At 38.5% G+C, this 23,114-nt stretch overlaps 1 protein-coding gene across 4 annotated transcripts; it reads right to left on the bottom strand.

Moving 5' to 3' along the window:
- Positions 1–36: 36 nt before the first annotated feature.
- Positions 37–22,733, bottom strand: LOC127970261 (cell division cycle and apoptosis regulator protein 1). 4 transcript variants are annotated; one of them, XM_052572667.1, is made up of 26 exons: positions 22,598–22,733; positions 21,490–21,647; positions 21,078–21,241; positions 19,714–19,836; positions 18,960–18,992; positions 18,475–18,671; positions 18,272–18,398; positions 18,042–18,155; positions 16,320–16,512; positions 16,093–16,234; positions 15,841–16,002; positions 15,336–15,561; positions 15,110–15,223; positions 13,150–13,316; positions 12,306–12,516; positions 10,159–10,242; positions 7,928–8,116; positions 7,663–7,854; positions 5,221–5,439; positions 3,948–4,083; positions 3,766–3,854; positions 3,530–3,676; positions 2,441–2,564; positions 2,151–2,336; positions 1,829–2,034; positions 37–1,378 (listed from the first exon to the last, which is right to left on the bottom strand). In XM_052572667.1, the coding sequence occupies exons 2-26, from the start codon at positions 21,599–21,601 to the stop codon at positions 1,319–1,321; spliced, it is 3,717 nt and encodes a 1,238-aa protein (XP_052428627.1). In that variant the 5' UTR covers positions 21,602–21,647; positions 22,598–22,733; the 3' UTR covers positions 37–1,318. The 4 variants fall into 4 exon arrangements, with proteins under 4 accessions (XP_052428627.1, XP_052428628.1, XP_052428629.1 ...); XM_052572668.1 differs by lacking the exon at positions 22,598–22,733 and adding an exon at positions 22,459–22,479; XM_052572669.1 differs by lacking the exon at positions 22,598–22,733 and having other exon boundaries at positions 3,530–3,673; positions 3,769–3,854.
- Between the last annotated feature and the right edge of the window lie 381 nt (positions 22,734–23,114).

Below are 23,114 nucleotides of genomic sequence, written 5' to 3' on the forward strand. Positions count from 1 at the left end.
TTTACACTGTTACAAGAAATTCAAGAAAGTCGGTGACAAGAGGAAAATTTGTTTATTAAATCCATTGCTTGTTTTTCTCCATAAAAAGTGCATGCACAATCCCTCCGGATCAAACTAATATTGCCATCTTCTGGGAAAACATGGCATTGCAAAGTTCCCAAAACCCCTGTCAATTCAAAACAATTGGGACAATTCTAAATTTAACTAAATGAAATGATTAAAATGATGCACTTTTATTTATTTACTTTTACCAGGACAACCACAGTACATCCAGAATAGAAAAATAATATGCACTTGGCTGCCTTCCTTGGCCTCATTTTTATCAGGTTTGGCTCTTTTCCACTCAGAAGAAACCACCCACTGTAATCATTCTCATCTTTAGTGGGCCAACAACAGGAAAAACATAATAAAAAAAAGGAATTCACTCCCTTCCAAACAATTCCAGCTAACTTCAAGCAAAACAAACTACTGAAACACACAGTATTCGACTCACACATTACAATCAGTCTGATATGAAGTACCCAGGACTCTGAATAGACATGACCTCAGTCAGATCACGCCTGTGCATCTTTAACAGGGCCACTGCCTTGGTTTTGTTTGAAATGACAAAGAACACGGCCCCAGCCACACAAAGCTACCCTGGTAGGAGTATACAGAAATCACAGAACAAAACATCAAATACAAAAAATAAGTCTGCAAGAATATCATTCAGGAATCAAGCTGATATGCATGCGCTAATTTAGATGCATGCTCAGATGTGACCAAAACAAACAAAAGAATAGAACAAAACATGGTTTTTGATCACTGTTTGTCATGGAACAATGAAAGATATCAGAAAGCAGCTTCACATAGGTCCTAATAAAATCCTAATAGCTGTTTCTAACATTTGATTTAACATAAATAACACTTTTATTGCTAAATAAACTCTGCTAATAAGTCACGCACTGGCACAAGTCATGTATTATTTCAACAATGAAATATGCTGATATAGCAACACACGTTAAAATTACTAGCAACTTCTGAAAATAAAAAAGCTTAAATGGATTATTAACCAAAACGTTTACAAAAATCAAACAAAACATTTAAACTTGAACTTGTTAAGTGTATTAATTTGATTCTGAAGACTTATTTTTCAAAATCAAAGAATTAGTTTCAAATATAGAATTATGAGGAAAAGTAAGTTTACCTCCACGGTCATTAAAACTGTACACAGAAACCCCAAAAGATCAAAATTAAATTAGTCTTAGAATTGTGTTAGTTTTAAGTTTATTTACACATTTGAAGAGATATTTGACGTGGATAAGCAGGAGAGGGATGTTCACTCATCTGAGCCATTAGCTTGAGGTTTTTGCTCACTGACGTCATCTGAAGGATCACCCTGCATTAAAAACAATACACTTGTTATACACTTTATTTACCATAATTTCCTGACTATAAGTCACACTTTTTTTTCATAGTTTGGCTGGTCCTGCGACTTATAGTAAGGTACGACTTATCAAAATTAATTTGACATGAACCAAAAGAAAACATTACCGTCTACAGCCACCAGAGGGCGCTCTATGCTGCTCAGTTCTCCTGTAGTCTACACTGAGCAGCACAGAGCTCCCCCTCGCAGCTGGAGACGGTAATGTTTTCTCTTGGTTCTAAATAAATTCAACTTATAGTCCAGCGCGACTTATATATGTTTTTTTCCTCATCATGACGTATTTTTGGACTGATGCGACTTATACCTAGGTGCGACTTATAGTCCAGAAAAATACGGTAAACCATATTCTAACAGCTTCTTGAGCCCTGGTCACACAGTGATAAAACAAATAAAGTCTCATACGTGTGATAAAACTCCTTGCAGCTCCTTCATGAGGGTGTCCAGGCTGGACACTGTGCTGTGGAGCTGTTGTTCGTAGCAGCCTTTCTGCTGGGCTGAAGCTCTCAGGTTGTTCTCCGTCTCTCTGAGATTGTTCTTCACCTCCTCCAGCTCTCTCTGAAGACTGTGGTTTGTTGCTTCTAGCTCGACTATATGCTTTGAGTCCTCCTCTACAAAACAGATAGTTTTGATTAGCGATTGAATTTTATTGAGGGTAGAAAAATGTATGCTGATGAATTGTGACTTTCAAAAACAAAAATCACTGAGAGACAAACGAGGTTGTTACCCATTTTAATGTCCTGCTGCATGAGCTTCTGCTCAATTTCCTCTCGGGTTTTCCCGCTCTTCTCCAGCTTCTGCATCATGCTTTCCACATCCACCATGGCTCCCCTGTAGACGATCAGGCTAGACGACTCTCCGCTGTCCTCTGATTCCCGCTTGATCTTCAGACTGGGAAGCAGGCTTTGGTTACCTGTAGGGTACACACAGAGTGATTCAGTCCACTGTAACGTCACAGACTGTACTCTAGTGTTATGAACAAGCCTCTCAGATCCAGCCATCACTCTCTTTGCACACCTAAAAGGTTGTCTATCAGAGCATCAGAGGGCAGCGTGGGGCTAGGCTCGTCCTTGGGTCTGTCCGTTAGCTTTCGATAATGGAAGGACTCTCTAATCAATGGTTTGTTTAACAATTTCTTCACCTGAAAACAAACAAGATATGTCAGTCTGTTAGAAATATGCTATACAGCTTGCAACTAAGAAATTACAGTTAACACATTGTGTCCCGATCGAGCAAGATGCAACTAAAAGGTCAAGCAACAAATATCATTGCTTATATTTTCTCATTATTTATAACTATTATTGACCAATTAAGTATATATCTTTAAATGTAATAAATTAAATATTAATATATATATATATATATATTAACAATAATACATATAATTACAGACTTAAATATTTAAACAATAATAGCAAATAAATCTCATCATCATCATCACAAAAACATTCATATTTATTTTATTTTTAACAAATACAATTATTAAATAGTTACGTTCAAAATAATAATTAGTAGTAGTAGTACTTTAGTCAACTTTGAACATTTATATAATAATCATCATTATTAATATTAGTATGGTGATAATAAACATTAATATTTATTATTATTAATTTTATTATTTACATAACTGGTATTTTATCAAATTCGTACAACTTTAAATGCATTATTAACTAATATTAAAATTAAATCAGATAATAAATGTAAAAAATAATTATAATAATTATTATAATTACTATAACACATTTATATTATCATTGTAGTATATAATAGTTAAATATATTTTTTTTTATAACAAAGAGAAAATAAAGCATTCAACAACAACAAAAAAACACTAACACTAGCTTCTCTATTCTTTTTGAATTCTATTTATTTTATTTTTATTATACAATAATAATAAAAAACCTTGCTACATATACTGCGTTTTTAACTGAGACTTGTTATAGCACTTGTGTATCATTGCTCTTTTGTTGATTTTGATTGCTTCCATTGTCCTCATTTGTAAGTTGCTTTGGATAAAAGTGTCTGCTAAATGCCTAAATGTGAATCCATGGTACTTAAACCTTCCCAAGAAAGAACTAAACACACAGCACTGCACAGAAGCAGCACCTGAGCTCTGGAGAGATGCAAGCCCAGCGTGTACATGATCTCCTCCAAGTCCTTCTCCAGCAGGTAGCTACAGTGACTCTGGTCGAAGTACACAAAGGCCATCAGCAGATCCTTGTTAAACGTCACCATCTGCTTTTTCTTCTCATCCTACAGACAGATGGAAAAAATAAAGCATGTCATTCCTCTCACTATCAGAATCCTTTTGTGTTGTCAAAGGAGATCTGTTGTTGACTCACTTTATCTTTAGATGACCTCTCTTTGGACTTGCGTTCATCTCGTCGGTCGTCTCTTCTGTCTCTGCCATTTGAGTCTTCATCATCTTTATCTGAGGAGCACAAAGGATCAGTTTCTGGACCAAAGAATCAAAACTGATCAGAGGTGAGCTGGAGGATCCAGGTGCAAACAGTGTGACCCCTACCATCATCTTCATAGTCGTCTGCGTCTTCTGCCTCCAGTGGGTCATATTCATCTGCATTGTTGTAGCTGCTGCCGTCTTCATTATCATCATCATCTTTGGATTCTTCTCTCTTAATACCCCTCTCCTTCTCCTCATCCTTTACCCAGGAATATATGAAATATCCATATTTAAAAAAAGCTTTAAAAATGCATACATTTGAACAAATCACAATGCTTTTAATGCATTTAACCAGACATAAATCAAAGAATCAATCCAAACATGGTGCCCACACTTTCTGACCAATCAGTGAGATTCTTTTCCAGGTTTTCATGATGCCAAATAAATGTTTTAATGAAAAAACGAAAAAAAAGATCAATATTTGCTATGGAAATGTCCATAACTTTTTAAGCTTTTAATAATTTCCATTACTCTTCCAGGGCACATAATTAGTGTGTTGATGCAGGCAATACATTTTTGGCCATTTATATTTAATGTGTTAAAAATATTTTACACCGTTAACACAGGGACAGGACTAGGGATGACAACCCCACTCACAACTGCTGATTCGGTCTCAGTTTTCCTGACAAAAATGTGTGTTTAAGTCATTTAAGAACATGTCTTTGAAATGCAGTAGTTTTCCAAACTGTCTTGGGGCAGCCCCAGTCTCCCTCATCAAACACACCCAGTTCAACTCATAACTGAGATTTTCAGACCTGAGTGGGTCAGAAAATGTAAAAAGTTAATGAGAAAATAAGATGCGTGTCAGATCTGCATCACGTTCAGCAGTGGCAGCTCTTAAGAGTAATAAAAAACCTAATAACCAAGCTGCTGTGATGTCCGTTAATCAACGGAAAAAAAGAAAAGAGGAGATCAATCACTTTTTTTAGCTTTAAGATTTCATCTACAGTATATTTAATTCAAAATGTTGTATTTGATAACTTTGATAACTGTCAATTAAACTGTAATGTTAAATGGCTATAGTCGATGTGTAAATATCAGGAGAAAAAACGATTTCCTAGAGACATCAGTAGTATTGGTATCCGTGATACGAACCTTCAGTCATAAAAATGATGCACAAATGATTAAACAAATATTAAAAATATACTATCTTTACACTGTTTCTACATTGAGGACTGAATGTGAAATTATTGCAATTAAAACAATTATAAAATTCTGGACGTTAGGTGGAATTCATCGCGATTCATTTAAGAAAAAATATGCTATCAATTAGTGACTTATTTATTCGACTGACAGCACCATATTGAGTGAAACTCTTTTGAAGTATTTCCCCCACCTTCCTCTTCTCATCCTCCTCTCTCATTCTCTTTATGGCTGGCTCTCCATTTTCTCCTTCTTTCTCCTTCTTTACGTCCCTCCTTTCTGCCTCTTTTTTAGCTTTCTCTCTCTTATCTTTCCTCTCATCCTTGCTGGGAAGAGAAGCCAGTGCTTTGTAGATCCTGTAGCCGAAGTCTCGTTGAAGCATCTCATTGAATAATTCAGCAAACAAAGACACCTGAAACAGACACCAATTTATCATCACTGGAAAAATGCTATAGGTTTTATTAATATTTATTGAATTTCTGATTTAGTATTGAATTTTGTTTTTGTACTTAAAGCTACACTCCGTAACTTTTTCAGGGCTCAAAATTTCCAAAATTAATAGAATAAGCAAGTACATCATGAATTCATTTTCCAAACCGTGTTTTTAGCTTGTCCTGAATCACTACGGTACACCAATAAGAAGCGTCTATATTCAGACTATTTCAGCACTTCTGTGATTCATTATTTACATAAACAGAGAGAAGTAGCTGCAATGCTCTTCCACAAGACACACGCAGTTCTGTTTATTAACTGCTAGAGCACCAAAAGTTACGGACTACAGGTTTAATATTTGTTTATTTTAATCTTCAAGTTAAAGGTTTAGTAATTTTGTGGGTGTGTTTTTTTTTTTTTTACCCATTTTTATTTCAGTTTTCTTTATTAGTTATTTTACTACATACAGGTGCTGGTCATATAATTAGAATATAATCAAAAAGTTTATTTATTTCACTAATTCCATTCAAAACATGAAACGTATATATTATGTTCATTCATTACACACAGACTGATATATTTCAAATGTTTATTTCTTTTAATTTTGATGTTTATAACTGAAAACTAAGGAAAATCCGAAATTCAGTATCTCAGAAAATTAGAATATTGTGAAAAGATTCAATAATATTGAAGACACCTGTTGCCACACTCATTAATTAACTCAAAGCACCTGCAAATGCCTTTAAATGGACTCTCAGTCTTGTTCTGCAGCTAATCAATCATGGGGAAGACTGCTGACTTGACAGTTGTCCAAAAGACGCCCATTGACACCTTGCACAAGAAGGATAAGACACAAAAGGTCATTGCAAAAGTGGCCGGCTGTTCACAGAGCTCTGTGTCCAAGCACATTAATAGAGAAGCGAAGGGAAGGAAAAGATGTGGTCGAAAAAAAGTGTATAAGCAATAGGGATAACCACACCCCGGAGAGGACTGTGAAACAAAACCCATAAAAAAATGTGGGGGAGACTCCAGAGTGGACTGCAGCTGGAGTCAGTGCTTCATAAACCATTGTGCACAGACGTATGCAAGACATGGGTTTCAGCTGTCGCATTCCTTGTGTCAAGCCACTCTTGAACAACAGACAGCGTCAGAAGCGTCTCGCTTCAAAAAGGACTGGACTGCTGCTGAGTGGTCCAAAGTTATGTTCTCTGATGAAAGTACATTTTGCATTTCCTTTGGAAATCAGGGTCCTAGAGTCTGGAGGAGGAGAGGGGACTCACACAATCCACGTTGCTTGAGGTCCAGTGTAAAGTTTCCACAGTCAGTGATGGTTTGGGGTGCAATGTCATCTGCTGATGTTGGTCCACTGTGTTTTCTGAGGTCAAAGGTCAACTCAGCCGTATACCAGGAAGTTTTAGAGCACTTCATGCTTCCTGCTGCTGACCAACATTATGGAGATGCAGATTTAATTTTCCAACAGGACTTGTCCCCTGCACACAGTGCCAAAGCTTCCAGTACCTGGTTTAAGGTCCATGGTATCCCTGTTCTTAACTGGCCAGCAAACTTGCCTGACCGTAAATTTGCTGCAGTAATTCAGCCAAAAGGAGTACCAACTAAGCATTGAGTGATGTACATGCTCATACTTTTCATGTTCATACTTTTTTAGTAGGCCAAGATTTCTAAAAATCCTTTCTTTGTATTGGTCTTAAGTTATATTCTAATTTTCTGAGATACTGAACTTTGGATTTTCCTTAGTTGTCAGTTAAAATCATAAAAATTAAAAGAAATAAACATTTGAAATATATCAGTCTGTGTGTGATGAATGAATATAATATACAAGTTTAATTTTTTGAATGGAATTAGTGAAATCAACTTTTTGATGATATTCTAATTGTATGACCAGCACCTGTATAGTTAAACTAAATGAAAACGAGAAATACTGACATAGCAACTGTTTTTCTTTAATATATTTTTTAAAGTATTTAATGTTTTGTGAATGAATATTATTTGAATATTTTTTGAACAATTAATATTATTTGAATGTCAAGTCCCTCCTTTCATTCCAATAGGAAACCATTTACAAAAGAGTATCTGACACCAGAATATTGTAATTATATCAGGTGAAGTCAAGCAAAGTGTCCCAAAACTTTGTAAATTATAGGTGAATTATTAATTTTAATTACCTCTCTGCAGTAATGCTCACCTCAAAGGAGTGCTCTTTATTATCCTCCAGTCTGTAGTCCAGCAGCACACTCAAGGACATGATGCTGCAGTCGAATTTGCCGTTCTTGGCAGCCCAGTTGGGATGGACAATAATGGTGGGCTCATCTGGCAGAACATAACGTCTCTCCCTGCGCTGGCGTTCCTGCTCCTCGTGCCGCTTTCGTTCCTCTTCCTTAAGGGAAGATTTTTTTCCATGTTAGTATGCAATTTATCAGACAGATCAGGATCCTCTGATCTTTCCTCACCTCTCGGTCATCCTCCGGTCTGCAGCACTCATCCTCCTCCACACTCGGAGGTTCAGGCTTCTCCGGCTCCTTTGACTCCTCCACCTGCTCCTCCACCTTCAGCTGTTTGGTGAGGCGAGCAATCAGCTGAGACTTCAGCCCTTTAGAGCTAAGTGAACGGCTCTCCAACTCCTTACGCAAGTCATTGACCTGTGTGCAAATTCATTTCATCAGCCCTTTGATCGCTCCATGCTTTGTTCTCCAGTGCATTTCTATGACTACTCCAGTGTTTTTTTTAAAACAATTTTATACAGATATGCTATGTACTCAACTCTTTGAAACTATGATTAAACGTAACAGTGCACAAATGTCCTAAACAACTATTAATGGACAGATTGATGATGTAAACACTGTTCTGCAAGCAATTAAAAGAGGAGAAAACTTTTACAAATTTGCAATGTTTAATGAACTAAAAACTGTGAAATATTAATCACAATTAAACAATTGTTTTTAGTGTCACATGATATTTCAGAAATCATTCCAAAATGATGATTTAATGCACACAATATTGCCTATCATCAATGTCAAAAACAGTTGTGCTTCTTAACACTTTTGTGTTAAAGGTGCCATATGCAAAAATTGAGGTAAAAATATCCAAAAAATTACCTACACGCATCAAAAGAATGAGTAGAAATAAGGGCGATGATGTCATTAAAAAAATTTCAAGTTATAGTGCTGCAGAGATATCAACCTTAATTAGCATTAGCATTACTAGCCCCGGCCCGACAGGTGTCGTAATACCAGTTTCGGCCATGGGAGGCGGTATGCGGGCAACATGACCACCAGCCAACCTGCAATACACGAATAACTCGCACGGCTTGTGGGTGTACCTGAACCTGATGTCAATCATGTGGAAAGTACAGCCCACTACATCATTTCAGTTCAGGGAAGAGAAAGAAAGGATGGCTCAAGCCCTTGGCAAGAGACCACCACCGCGCTCGGAATCACAAATAAAATCCGATAAGAAAAGGAGCCGAACCAGAGTAAACATCAGCACTGCTTTCAATCACTGGAGACAACTGATGGACCTGAAAGAAATGAGGTTTGTCTCCGAACTTGCAACATTTCTTTTGGATTGGTAAGTTAGATGCTGTTAATATTTCGCTAGAAGTTTGTTTTATATTTTTGTGTATTTGTTTTCGTGAAGTTATAACATAGAAATGTATAGAAGGCTGTTCGATAAACCTGCTAATGTTAGCGATGGCTAACCGTAGCTGCGTTTGATAATTAGCTAGCTATAACTTACCCATTTTTTCATATCATAACTAACCTGCTCTGTCTAGTCTGTTAGTCTCCGTGTCCTCTTTGCTTCGTGGTTTTTCTGTGCGTGAGAAAATTGATGTGTGGCGTGAAAGTGTGTGAAAAGAGTCAATTGCGTGTGTCTCACGGTGAATGCTTGAGAGTTGGCAGCTCTGGTTACGTTGGTTGGCGCTAGCTTGGTCAACATCAGCTGTCTGATGTTGACCAATGATGTTGACAGAATGCTGTCTGTCAAATTAATTTAATTCAAATAATGTGTATATACAACTCAAAATGTAATATGAACAAAACGAATAGGAACATATTCACTGGTAAAGGTGAAGGGGAGTAGCTTGAAGATGTCATGTTTCAGAATCACTTGACATCACCCAACATTCCTCTGGAGGCAAAACGTCCTCTTAGGCTTCGGCTATGGCTGTAGGGTTGTTGTGAAGGTAGGGGCGGAGCATAGAGACTATGCCGTTTCTCGTTTGTTACTCTAAAGTAGACCAATTCATACTGCCCCCATCTGGTATGGAATGTGGAGTATGACTTGATTTTTTTGCCAGACATGACAGATGGCACCTTTAACTGTGATTCTTTTTTTTAGGATTCTTTGCTGAGTTTAAAAGAAGCAGCATTTAGTTTACTTAGTTGTAATAATGTAAAAGTCCCATTTGATAAAGTTAATGTATTCTTGATTGGTAATAAATAATATTTGAATTCCAAATATGACTACTGGATGGTGATGTATTTTAAGGTGGTATATATTTATGTCCAAAAAATTAGTTTAACCATGAAGTGTCTATAAAAACAATTGTCCAAAATAAAGTTTTGAGAGATTGTGACTAAACTAAAAAACTATTGGTTATTATATGCCTAACCATATAATAGGTTCATAAAGAATGTAAAGACCCCATCAAAACAGTTCAGTTTGCTTGTGGGAATCTCACCTTCATGGATTTCGGATCAAGCTTAGACCAGTGAGTCGGTGTCGTGACTTCCTTTGAATCATCTTCGTCCTTATCCTCCTCCTCCTATGCACATTATTTGAAAGAGAGAGGAAGAGAAAAAAGAAAACGACATGTTAACACACCACTCTCAGACAGAAAGATGTTTTCTGAAACAAAAGTTGATCCGTGCAAGAAGCAAGGTCACAACTGTCTCTCATTGTCTCCTCCTACTGAGCTCCTGACTGGGTAAAAAAAAAAAAAATCCACTGCTAGGATACACGGAAGCTCTCTAGCTTTCAGAAACAGATCCATATCCCACTCATCAGCCAATCAACAGTTCTGTGGAATACAAAAAGATAATCAATGGTTCAAAAGATGGACATGGGACAGATGCACTCTGAGAAGGTCCCCAAACCCTACATCTATGTTTACTGCTGCCTTTTTTGGGCCCACGTATACTCTTTTTAGCTCGTTTTCTTTAAAACCTAGCCAGAACTGTCCTCCCTGGAAAAATCACATCCACAAAGGGTCTAGGCACAGTCCAATCAGAAAACAGCGTAAAAAATAAATAGAAAAATAAAATAAAAAAAAAGAGACATACAAGAGACAGAACTCGGAGAGAGTTCGGCAGATACTGAACAGGAAAACAAAACACACACAAACATCATAAACACAACTGGCTCTTCAGATTCCAGCAGTCATTTTCTAAATTGGTCTCATTGGTCCATGTGTCAGATTTTAAAGGGGGGGGGTGAAATGCTGGTTTTCACTCAATATCCTGTTAATCTTGAGTACCTATAGAGTAGTACTGAATCCTTCATAACTCCAAAAAGTCTGTAGTTTTATTATATTCATAAGAGAAAGATAGTCTGTACCGATTTTTCCCGGAAAAACACGAGCGGCTGGAGGCGTGGCATGTGGGCGGAGCTAAAGAATCACGAGCGCCAGTAGGCTTTTGCGTTGAGAGCGTTTGGAAGCTGTGACATTACCGTGAGGAAAAAACCAACCAAAACAAACCATGGCTTACAGTCAGATTCAGCCGTTTATTTATGATCCAGAATCAGATCCCGAGGCTGAAACTGAACGAGAGCAGCAGCAGCAACGACTCGCTCCGAGCGGGGCTCGAACCCGGGTCTCCGGCATGGGAGGGGGCGCACTAACAAGGAGGCAGAGATATTTGAAGCAGTTTTACTCACCGCCTGCAGTTCCAACACACGATCGTGACCCTTTTTCATTGGGACTGCATTATCCTTAAGAAATAAACGATGCGCAAATCCGTCGTCAAACTGGGCCTTGTTTGTAAAACAAGCATCTTCGAAATGCAGGGAACAAACAAAAACACTTGCACAACTCCGTTGATGCTCTGTAAAATTAAACTCCATCCACTGGTCCCTTAATGCTGTTTTTTTTTTGGTAATCTGTGCAGGGTTGTCTTGCCCTGGCAACCAAAAACACACTTCTTTTGTGACTTTTCGCGACGCTCTCGCTCTGATCAGTGATCTGTTGTGCTCAGCCTCGCTATAAGGGAGCGCGCGCTCTTCCGGCAGAAGTGCCCTAGGACCCATATAAGGAATTTCGCTCCATCTAACGTCACACAGACCCATACTCGAAAAAAACTCTCTGAAACTTGTGACAAACCGGAAGGAGTATTTTGGGAAAAAAAATACTCCTTCAAACGTACAACTTAATTTTTGAAACTTTGTCCATGTTTAGCATGGGAATCCAACTCTTTAACAGTGTATGAACTCAGTTTTTTTTTAACTCAGTATGCATGAAATAGCATTTCACCCCCCCTTTAAAGTTAGGATGTGTTGAAATTAAACAGAAAGTTTAGAGTTATCTCAATCACGGCTGGCAATCGTGCATTTGACTGAGCTGGAAGCTGTTTTACCAGTTGACAGGTGTCATAAAGTAGGACCTAATTTCTTCCGGCTGTGTGTGAGACTGCGTGACAGAGGGAGAGCAGCAGGAAATGGGGTGGAGGGTCAGGGATGAGACAGGGATGAGAGGAAGAAATGGTAAAAGTGGGTTCTGTATGATGCCTGTGATACTTGTCTGTTTCTTTCAGTGTTTTCTGAGTGTTTTGTTTGTCTATTCCTGTGCCTGTGAGAAGCGGAAATGAGAAGAGAGGGATTAGCGTTCAGTGCCTGTTCTCCATCAGCCTCCTTCCGTTCAGCCAAGAGTTTCTCTGCCAGCTGCTCCTTGAGTCCACGGGACAGGCCCTCCCACTCTGAGCGGGTAGGAAGACAATGCCAAACATCCGGGAGAAATAAAACCACTGTCTCCACATGTGCGGGGACTGTCCGCCCTTTGTGAGTCTCCTCAGGGCGGTGATAGCGTATCTCTGCAAAACGATACCTGTCGCAAAGGAAGAAGCGCGTTGGAAAGAAACATTCTGTGAGACATCACCCATTTCCCCCAACACACACATACACACACAAACACAAAGCTCAGATCCCCTCGACCCCCCGAACGAGACACGTATGAGAAAATACAGTCTGCGGAACTCCACGAGGGGTTTCTCAGGATGAACGGCAGCCACGCATCAGGGAGGTCGACACACAATATCAAAAACGACGAAGACCCCGCCCCCTGCACCCGTCAATCTGAACCGGGACAGATTCAGACACAGTGAAAGCAAGTTAAATATGTAAGATATTTAACACAAGGCAAAGGTCAGAGAGAACAGAAAGTAACGATGGCGGCAACTCCTCTGGCTCTGCTCTCGGAGCAAAAGAATCAATGCATTCACCACATAGATATAAAGGCAGGACTGCCACACACATTAGCGTAAACATTGCAAAACAAAATTATGAACACAAAAGCATCGAACATGTCAGGAGATACACTGCTGTGTCAAAACCATGCGGTGGGTCACAGACTTTAAGATGTTGTCTGCCTTTTATTTCCATTTTTTTAATTGTAAAAGATGCACACATGGAGATTACAAGGAAATGCATCGGCACAGACCAAGAAAGGAGATGTACTTACCACTGCGTGCATAAACTCAGATCAATGCCTGTCAGAGCCTTACAACAACGTATGGCTGTCTTTATAAGGACAGAGGCATCGTTTTCCGGGTCGGCCCCATCCAAAGAGGGAGACCAGTGACCCCCGATGGCCATGGCCTCGTCCTTGCCCCGCATCCCCACCAGGAACTGAAAACAGAGGAGTTCAAATGGGTTACGAGATGCTGGGAAGCCACTGAGCGCTCTGAAGGAGGCGTATGTGGCGGACACAGGGAGAGACAACATCAGACGCGCTTATTCCACACAGCAAAGCGTTCAGCAATGGAATAGGACAGATACACATCACAGTCAGCTCCCCAACACCAACAGAAACTCTCCAACATCAAACACAGGAGTGGACAAACATCAGTGTTCAGGGGAATAAGGAAACTAGTTTCAGTGTACATTATATTAAAGGTGCCATAGAATGCAAAAATCACTTTTATAAGGTGTTTGAACACAGTTGTGTGGCCGCAGTGTGTGAAAACAACAAACCAATAATGGTAAAAACCCACCCACTCATTGTTTTATAATCCCAATAATTCTCTCCACATGAGCAGTTCAAGGTTTCTCACTACTATGACGACGTAGTCGGGGAAAGTCCCACCCATTTGTGACGCTCTCTGCTCTATTAGCATATACACAGCCCTGAGTGAGAATCAGCGGCCCGCCATTACTGTTCTTTTGCTGTTACTGTAGGTACAATGTCAGCACCAAAGAACGATTAAAAGTGTTGTGTGTTGGGATGCACCAACAAACATAGGAGTCTCCATAGACCGCTGAGGACATGTGGTTAACTTTTATTTTCGAAGGAAATGTCCTGGAAAAAAAGGAAAAGTCCTATTCATTTGTGCTAATATTTTACACAGGACTGCCTCACAAATGAGGGACAGATCAGCCCTGGAGTTGTGCAATGATTGCTTCTGAAAGAGAGATCAATACCAATGCTATGTGCAAATGTCCAGACTCCAAACAAAGTAAGCATCAGGCATCATATTTTGTTTTCCAAAAGAGATTCTTGGCTCTCTGTAAGGCTAATGTTGCTAAAGCTTTCATTGCCTCTGCCTGTTTTCACTAATGCTGTCTATGTGCTACCAGAAAGATCGTGATTAGGAATGTGGTAGTTAAAAATTGCATTTGGAAGAAATGTGAGGTCAGTAACAGGGTCATCACCAGTTAAACCATTTCACCGGTGGTATGCCCGCAAGAATGAACTCTTGAAGCTCCCCAGGGTTGCCAGGTTTTCACAACAAAACCCACCCAATTGCACGTTTTGAGGGGGATGCCCCAGTAAAAACTGTATTCTGGTGGGGTAAAATACTTGGTTTTTGGTAGGATTCCCCTGGTAAAATTCAGATTTTAGGGGCTAAATATCACGTTATTGGGGTCGCTTAAACACACGGGAAAACCGCAGAATTGGACTCGGGAGCTCCTGCTCATTTTCATTTAAAGGAAACAAACACAAACAACAGCGCATTTTGGCTCATGCCCTAAAAATGGCAATTTCAACAAGCTATAAAAAAATTAACTGTGGGGTATTTTGAGATAAAACTTCATATACACACTCAGAGAATCAGACATCAGAGAACAATTTAAAACATTTTATCAATGCATTCTATGGCACCTTTAAGTTAAATCCCATTCAACGTTTGAAATTTTAATAGTGGGTAAATTACGGTAAACATTACCTTTGTAAAAAATATGGGGTCAGTCAGATTTTTTTTTTTTATTAATACTTTTATACAGCAAGAATGACTTTAAAGATATTTAATAACAACTACAGTCCCCGACACATTAATGTTGTCCATCCCTGTGAAATACTACAGCATTAAGTGCAAGACAATTTTTGTTAAATAGCATGTAAGTTAGTAATTAGTACATAAGCTGATTACACAAACCCAGTCCGTTTGCTGCTGTTAGTAGTGTAATTCAGAGAGCTGTACCTTGATGAGGCGGGCAGGGTGCTGGAAGGAGTCTCTCAGCTCTGATGGATCTTCTGCCAGAGCACAGGACTTATGATACAGCTCATCTAGACTAGGGTTGGCCAGCAGCATTACCTATAACAATCATATTAATTATGACTGCCAAAAACCACTTAATCAAATCTGGTAAGAAGCATTATTCTGAAATGAATTTGACAATAAATTACTCAAAAAAGATGACCATTACCTTTGCACTGTAGGTGTGATTGGCATCAGGTGGGTCCAGCACAGCCGTGTTCTTCACCAGAGAGTCCACCTCTTTATGCATGATGTGGAAGTTACAGTAGTTTCCAAAGGTGAAAGGTCGAGTTAAGGGGAAGGCATCTACCCAGGTAAATACAGCGTCAAAAAAGTCACTGGGGATGTAGAGGCTCTGATACCTCCGCCGCAACTCCATCATGTCACAGTTGCAACTGATGAGAATAGAGACAGTCATATACCAAACATCTAAACAACACTAAAGTGTGCATCATAATAATTATAAATGCAGATTCCAAGATCTCTGTGTGTCTTTTGATTCTGTGGTGCTCTAAATGCAAGTCTAGTGTCCGTGAAGGTCAGATTTAATTACTTTTCAGATTCTTCCACGTCTAGGATGAATGAAAATAAAAGTATACAAAAAAAAAAAAAATAGTCTGTCTACTAATTTGCAACCAAACATCAAGATTCTTCCTTTATAACAATTAACTTACCCATCGAGAGAGAATTTGGAGAACTGCACAGTATATCTCGGGACGACTTTGCGTGGCCGTCTTGGAGAGCGTTCTCTACGAGGCGATCGGTCTCTAGAACGCTTCCTTGGGGGTGAACGTTCTCTTGATCTCCTTCGCTCTCGCTCTCGCTCTCTTTCCCGACTACACAAAAACAGGCAAAGTAAAGCATGAGCTTGTAAAGCAAATAAAGACTGACAATATTTTCAGACTAAACTGCTGAAGCAATTGTACTTGCGGTCATCCTTCCTCAGGATGAGTTCTGGTCGGTCACTGCGGCTGGGGAAGCGGGGTGAAGGGTCCACGCGCCTCACTTGCTGCGGCTGAGGCATCATCCGCACCGGGGGCTGCAGCAAACCCCCTGAGAACACAGAATCTACACATGGCAGAGAGAGAGATGGGAGATCAGATCTGATTCTATAAAGGAGCGACTCTGTGAAAGGTGGAGGGGTCTGATGAACCTTTAGGGGGAGGCTGGGGTAGCAGGGGCTGTGGGGGGTTCTGCAGCAGTGGGGCCAGAGAGGCAGCGGAGAGCTGGGCCTGCAGAAGAGAAGGAGGAGGTCCCTGGGCCGGGATGCTGAAGGTGGTGGGCGGGGGGAGAGACTGCAGCATGGTGGGACCTTGTTTCATCATGTTTGGGCCTGGCGGCTGGCTCTGAAAAAACAAAAGAGATGGAACAAAAGATCTCATAATTCATTTGTTCAAGCTAAAAAGTCCCAAAAGATAAGAGTTAAATAAAGATAGTTAACACTGTTGTTGTTGTTTTTTTTATATATAATTTATACTACTATTTTTTAAATAATTAAATATTATTTTCAGCAGGCATTCAATTTATCAAAAATGACATTTATAATGTTCCACAAATTCTGCTCTTTTCAAAGAATTAATTTGAACTTTCTATTCATCAAATATGACAAATTCATCTTTTCCATCACTGAAATAAATTATAATTTAAAATATATTAAAATACAAAACTGTATTACTGCCTTTTCTGTAATTTTACTCAAATAAATGCAGCTTTGTAAAGTCATTTATAAACTGTACCGACTACAAACCTTTGAACAGTAGCGTATATATATTTAAAAATGAAAATTTACTAAATGCAATATAAAAATGACAAATTCAATTAACATCACCTAGCTCTGCAGACACCAAGCCAAGATCTATTGTCTAAACACAAACACATTACTGCACATTGATTCATTTCATCAAAACGATTACAACAGCTTTCAGCTAGGGGCTATAAAAAACAAGACTTCAAATATATAACATTAATCCAATACATATTGTTGAGATAACCTGTTTGATAGGATGGGTGGAAAATGTGCCTAAATGAGTAATCAAGGAGCTCTAAACCCAGTGAAAAGAAAGTAAATGGTTAGAAATAGCTGGAAACAGAGGAAGCAGAAGCACTGCTATTAACACGTGCTGGTTTTGGCTCCTGTTAAGAGACAGAATAGATTTTTCAAGTCTTGCTTTAAAAAAAAAAAAACAACCCTCACAAATTGCACTTTCTTTTAAGAAGAAAAAAAATGATAATAAAACAGACAGCAGTCTGCATTTGGTTTATCATCATGCGCCTGCTCAGTGTGACATCTGTGTCCAGGTGTACAGATGTCAAAAGTGCAGGTAATTCACACTATGAGGTTTAAAAAAAATAATACACACAAAAACAGCAATAGTAACAAGACCAGACTTTCATTGTTCTTTACTTTATAAAATCTTGATTAAAATATTTATTTTAATTTGTTTAATTATATACATTAATATTTGACCTTAAATTCTGTAATTAAGTTAATTTATTTGTAATTAGTTTATTTCTTATTAGTATTAAGAATCATCATAAAAGTAAGAATTTCTGGTCTTTGGACTACTGAAATTTTTTTATGAAACTCTAAAGAAATACAATTAAATAGTGCATTAATAACGCAGCAGGTGCTGATTAGCTAAAGATGAAATCTATGGATTGCGAGAAAAATGTTTAATTACAAATATAACACGCAAGCTGTGAGCTGTAATACTGGGTGAAAGGGCATCAACAGAGATACTTGTCTTGGGTGGAAGGTAAGAAACCCAAGGACATGTGACTAAAGAGAGTGGAGGAGCAGGTCAAGCAGAAGACAAAGGGGAGGAGCAGAAGAGAATAGGGATCTGGGGCGCAGGGGTCAAGTGGTATGGGTTACATTCTGTCTTGAATCCACCGCAGAGTGTATGTCAGAGTATCGCTGCATTCCTGCTTCAGAGTAAAAGCTGGACAGCTGTGGGGAAACCTGAGGTAAGGGCTGAGGCGGCTGGTGCTACATGGAGATTAAGAACACACAAATCAACAGCAGTATCATGAAACACTGTGGAGGCAGAACCATATCAGATTGTATCTGCCAGGAATCCTCTCAGACCACACGGGTTTGCTTACCGTTTGGTTGGGCAGCTGAGGTAACGTCTGGATGCGCTGGGCATTCCACTTGAAAGGCATGTTGGGATTGTAGACAGCTTCCACCAGAACACGATCGCCGACTTGGGGTGTTTTCCCCTTAACCGCACTACACAAAACAAACAGAAGTTACACACCTGACCTGTAGCTCTCAACTACAACTGTACATTTACAATATAATGCACCTGAGCTGGAAGAAGACATCTTCATCGACAAAGCCGAAAGTATCATGTAGCTTGCTGACGACTCCTGTGAAAACACGCTGCTTTTGGGGTTGGGTCTGCTGCTGGTGGCTGGAGCGCGGGGTCGGGTAGGATACGGTTATCTGTGCCGTCTGCTGCGGGTTGGACAGGCTCAGGCTGGTGGGCAAGGCAACAGGGGGCTGCGAAAACACACAGCACAAGGGTTAGAACATAAACTGCTCATAGCCGGCAATCTTAAGATATGATATGATACAATACAACAAAGTCTGAAATTTGTCTCGCGTTCCAGCAGGTTCACTCACAATTAAAAAGCGTAATCACATGGAAAAAAAAAACATTCAAACACTGATACAGGTTTAATAGGGATCTCTTGCATCATTTTACACATTTAAAAATAGTAAGATGTGCTTTGCAAGAAAAAATATGTGAAAAATGATGCATATGCAGATTTTGGAAACACAGTGTACCTGTGATAGCAGGGCTTGTTGGGGCTGTGGAAGCTGTTAATAATCAAGAAAACACAAAAGATTATACACTAACTACAACAAGGCATAAAGCTTTAACATGAATATATTTCATTTATTTAAAATCCAAAATCTTTAACTTTTTAAACATAAGCTCCATATACCACATTACACCATTCAAAAATGCTGGGTCAATATAGATTTTTTTAAATGTCTTGCTCACCAAGGCTGCATTTATATAAAAAATAATAAATTCATAAAATAATATATTGTTTTCTATTTCAATGTATTTATAGTTTTTAAACAATATTATTACAATATTTTAAATTGTAATTGATTCCTCTGAAGCCATGATCCTTCAGAAATCATTCTAAAATGCTGATGTTTGATCAGTCAATTTTGAATACATTTCTAAAAATTCTATTTCAGAACCAGCCACATCTACTAAGACTGGAAGACAGTCCTGCTAGTTAAATAATGCAGAAAGGCACTCATGCACTGCAGCACTTGCCCTCTTTAGAGTAACCTCTGTGCTGACTGCAGCCCTTTTAGTTCATCTGTCATGATGTATTCATTTATAAACCCAACAGGTTCTTTTATCCAAAGAGACTTGCAGGGCGCAAACATTATCTTGGAATCAAACCCATGACCTTGTGGTATGCACGAGAAGTCACAATGAAACATAAAGACATCTTTCATGATAAAAAACTAGGACTTTGGAAAAGCTAAGAGGCAGGATGAGAGTGAGTGTATGTACCTGATGTGGGACGTTGTAAAGAGTTTGCTGAGGTGGAGGAGCTTGAGGTGGCTGCTGTTGCTGTTGTTGTTGCTGCTGCTGTTGCTGATGCTGATACTGCTGCAGGGCTGAATTGATCTGCGACTAAAATAAAACACACTAGTGTCTCAAGACTGCTCACTGCAGGCTGGGGGAAGGGCTCAGGTTACAGCACTCCAACACTGAACATGCTGGAAATGCAGATGAGTACAATTCAGAATGATGGAGGGAGCACTTCATGCATTGGAGTGAACAGAATGAGATTGGGCTAGGTGCAGAGTATGCTTTGCATAACTACTGCTATTTTTGGAAGATAATAGGTACTATACTAGGGATGCATGATTAACTGAGATAAAACCAAAATTACGTTATAGCTTTTATCAAATATCAAGGGCTTTGATTTAATTACAAAAATATACGTTCTGCATGTTTCAGAGTGAGGCGTGATATTGTGAGAGGCTTGGTTCACAATGCTGCTGCACAAATTCCATCTCTGCATCTAGTCTGAGTTTGGGTTTAACGTGCATTTGGGAATTCAACATTTGGCAATAATCGTCCCATGTTTGTGATGAGAAGTGCTTCATCTAAGAGAATCATTAAGGTATTTTTCCATCAAAATAGAAGTGTAATGGTTTACCGTTTGAAAATGAAGAAATTAAAATATTATTGTACTTTTAAGGTTGTAATATTAAAAAAACAAATGTATGACTGGATTATTTTCCTAAATACTCTTTTTTTATTGTTGTTTAACAGTGAAACATTACAACAGTAATGTATTGTGTTTTATATTTAGTAATGTTTATATTTTTATTGAATAATAATAAAACTAATGCTCATAACACTCATAATAATAATAATAACAATAATAATAATAATCATAATAATACACATAATATTAATAATTTATATAGTTTTTATTATTGTTATTATTATGTCCAAATTGTGTAGTCCCACAAACAAGCACAGAAAACTTTTTAATTTTTTTTAATCTCATTTTAAATTGCAATCACAATTTTTTTTCTTCAGGAAAAAAAAAAAAAAATAATTATATATATATATATATATATATATATATATATATATATATATATATATATATATATATATATATATATAAAAATGGGAATAATAATGAAAGGCACTGTAAGTGCTTTCAATTCATTTATCACACTGAAAACGAACATGATTGTTATTCGGTATGAATCTGGGATAACTGCATACTATTCACAGTGTACCTACAATATACTAATCTAGCATGTTAATATGCTGTTCCAAAAATAGCCAAAGGCTTTATAGTGGATTTACTCCAGCTGTATTACGGTGATGGATCACAGCCAGGATCTCACCTGCTGTAACGCAGCGGCGGCTGCGGCGGCCTGCTGCTGGAGCGCTGCGGTCTGCTGCGAGAGCTGGTAGTTGGCAGCAGACTGAGAGTTGAGGGAGGCTAAAGCCGACTGCTGAGTGTACATCGGAGACGCTCCCAAAAGGGATGGCTGCTGTACTCCTAACGCTATGGGAGACATGTGTGAGATTGTAAGGACATGGCAACTGCTGTCAACAACTTTGAAACAAGCACTAGCAAACTTTGACCAGTCAATGAAACCCAAACAAAAACATCTTGAGCTTTGACCTTCACAATACAATAAAGCTCGAAATTATGAATGCATGTGTATAGTAACATTTAGTTATTTGTAACTGAAAGTGAAAATAATGCAGTGGCAATGATAATACATATATTGTTGAATTATGATGACTTACAGTGCAAACTGTTCATGTCCAGTGACTGTCCTGAGTGGCCATGCTGTGAAACCGCTGTCGCCGCATACTGGGCCGCCCACGGAGGGTTCTTCTGACCCCCGAACTGGGCCATGGAAACCTGTTCACGTTTACTGCTGGACCAGGTGGAAGATTATTTCCTGTGGGGTCGGGAATTAAACTTACTATAACTACTCGCATAAAACTGTTTAAACAGGTACTGAAATATAGTGGATGCTCGCCAAGAAAACATTACTGATAATCACAAGACATACAAAGTCAGAGGTTTTCATCTTTTTAAGTTTAACGCCCCTTTGTCATACACAACAACAAAAAGGGGCCCATATATAAACTACATGATATATTATTACTACAACTGCTGAATATTGAGCTGTTAATAGATTAAAATACTCAAACTTTTTTTATATAGTTAACACATTAAGGTTATCATTAAAGACTAATTAAGAGCAAGATTGTTAACTTAATGTAAAAAAAAAAAAACATACATGCTGTCTATTTAGGGAGCGTACTAGTTTTTGAAACACAGCCAATGCCATCTGTCAGCTCTAGAACACCAGCAGACTGTTTACAACCTCTCCCTGCTGTAAAACTCCAGATAAACAACGAATAAGAAACATTAAATTGTTTATGACCTTTTGTTGGAAGACCCAAATAATCAATTTCATCACACAATTCTTTTATCTATAGTCTAGCTTAGCACACTAACGCATTCTCAATGCAGCAAGCTAGCGTTAAGCAGCTAACGCAGCAGCAACACTGACCAAACCATTTAAAACCTTGTTTTTATGTCTCTCAACCACTACGAAGCGTATTAACTTAAACTAAAGAGCAGTTTCAGTGGTAGTATGTAAAGCACAGCTGTGCTGACTGCAGTGTTTTGTCTTTCAGCAGTGCTGTCTGATCCGGGCCCTCGCATGAGCACACTGTCTAGTGATCTGTCCACGCACTTACTAGTCTCCTTTACACCTCACAAGAGTGTACGGTGTGCGCAGAATAACACGCAGTCGCGTGCATGAAAAAGCATGAATAAAATAACAACACTTCAGTCAGCATATAAGCATGCAAGCTAACTGTTATTATCTCTGCTTACCCTCCGTCGTCTCTCATTCACCGGTAGACGCACTGAACTCGAGATGAAGCGCATGCGCAGTTCGCTTCAGTGCAACACCGTTCCAGGATCGGGGAAAACTTGACAGTGCGCATACTGAAGCAAATCCAAACAATCCTACACAATATGTTATGTATATGTTATATGTAGTACATAAATATAACAATGTTTTTAGACAAGCTGGAACTGTAGACTGTTTAGGCACATTGATTTCAGAAATTAACACACTTTTTTACTATTTCTCATTATGCTGTGTTGCTTGCAAAGTTGAATAAAATAGTAATAATTAGGATTTTCCAATGACGTAATAGTAAACAGGCAAGACTGTTTAAATATCCACTGTAAGTTTGATTTTCAGGTTTTAAGTTTCTAAAATAATTTCTATTATGAAACAGGACAATAGTCCAAGTGTTTTTGTAAAGTAAAACACACTCACTAACTGAATGAATGTATGAATGATTTAAAAAAAAACAGTGCATTTTAAGATTTAGTTCCAAAA

The sequence above is a fragment of the Carassius gibelio genome, chromosome B13 (genome assembly GCF_023724105.1).
Source record: "Carassius gibelio isolate Cgi1373 ecotype wild population from Czech Republic chromosome B13, carGib1.2-hapl.c, whole genome shotgun sequence".
Classification (NCBI taxonomy): domain Eukaryota; kingdom Metazoa; phylum Chordata; class Actinopteri; order Cypriniformes; family Cyprinidae; genus Carassius; species Carassius gibelio.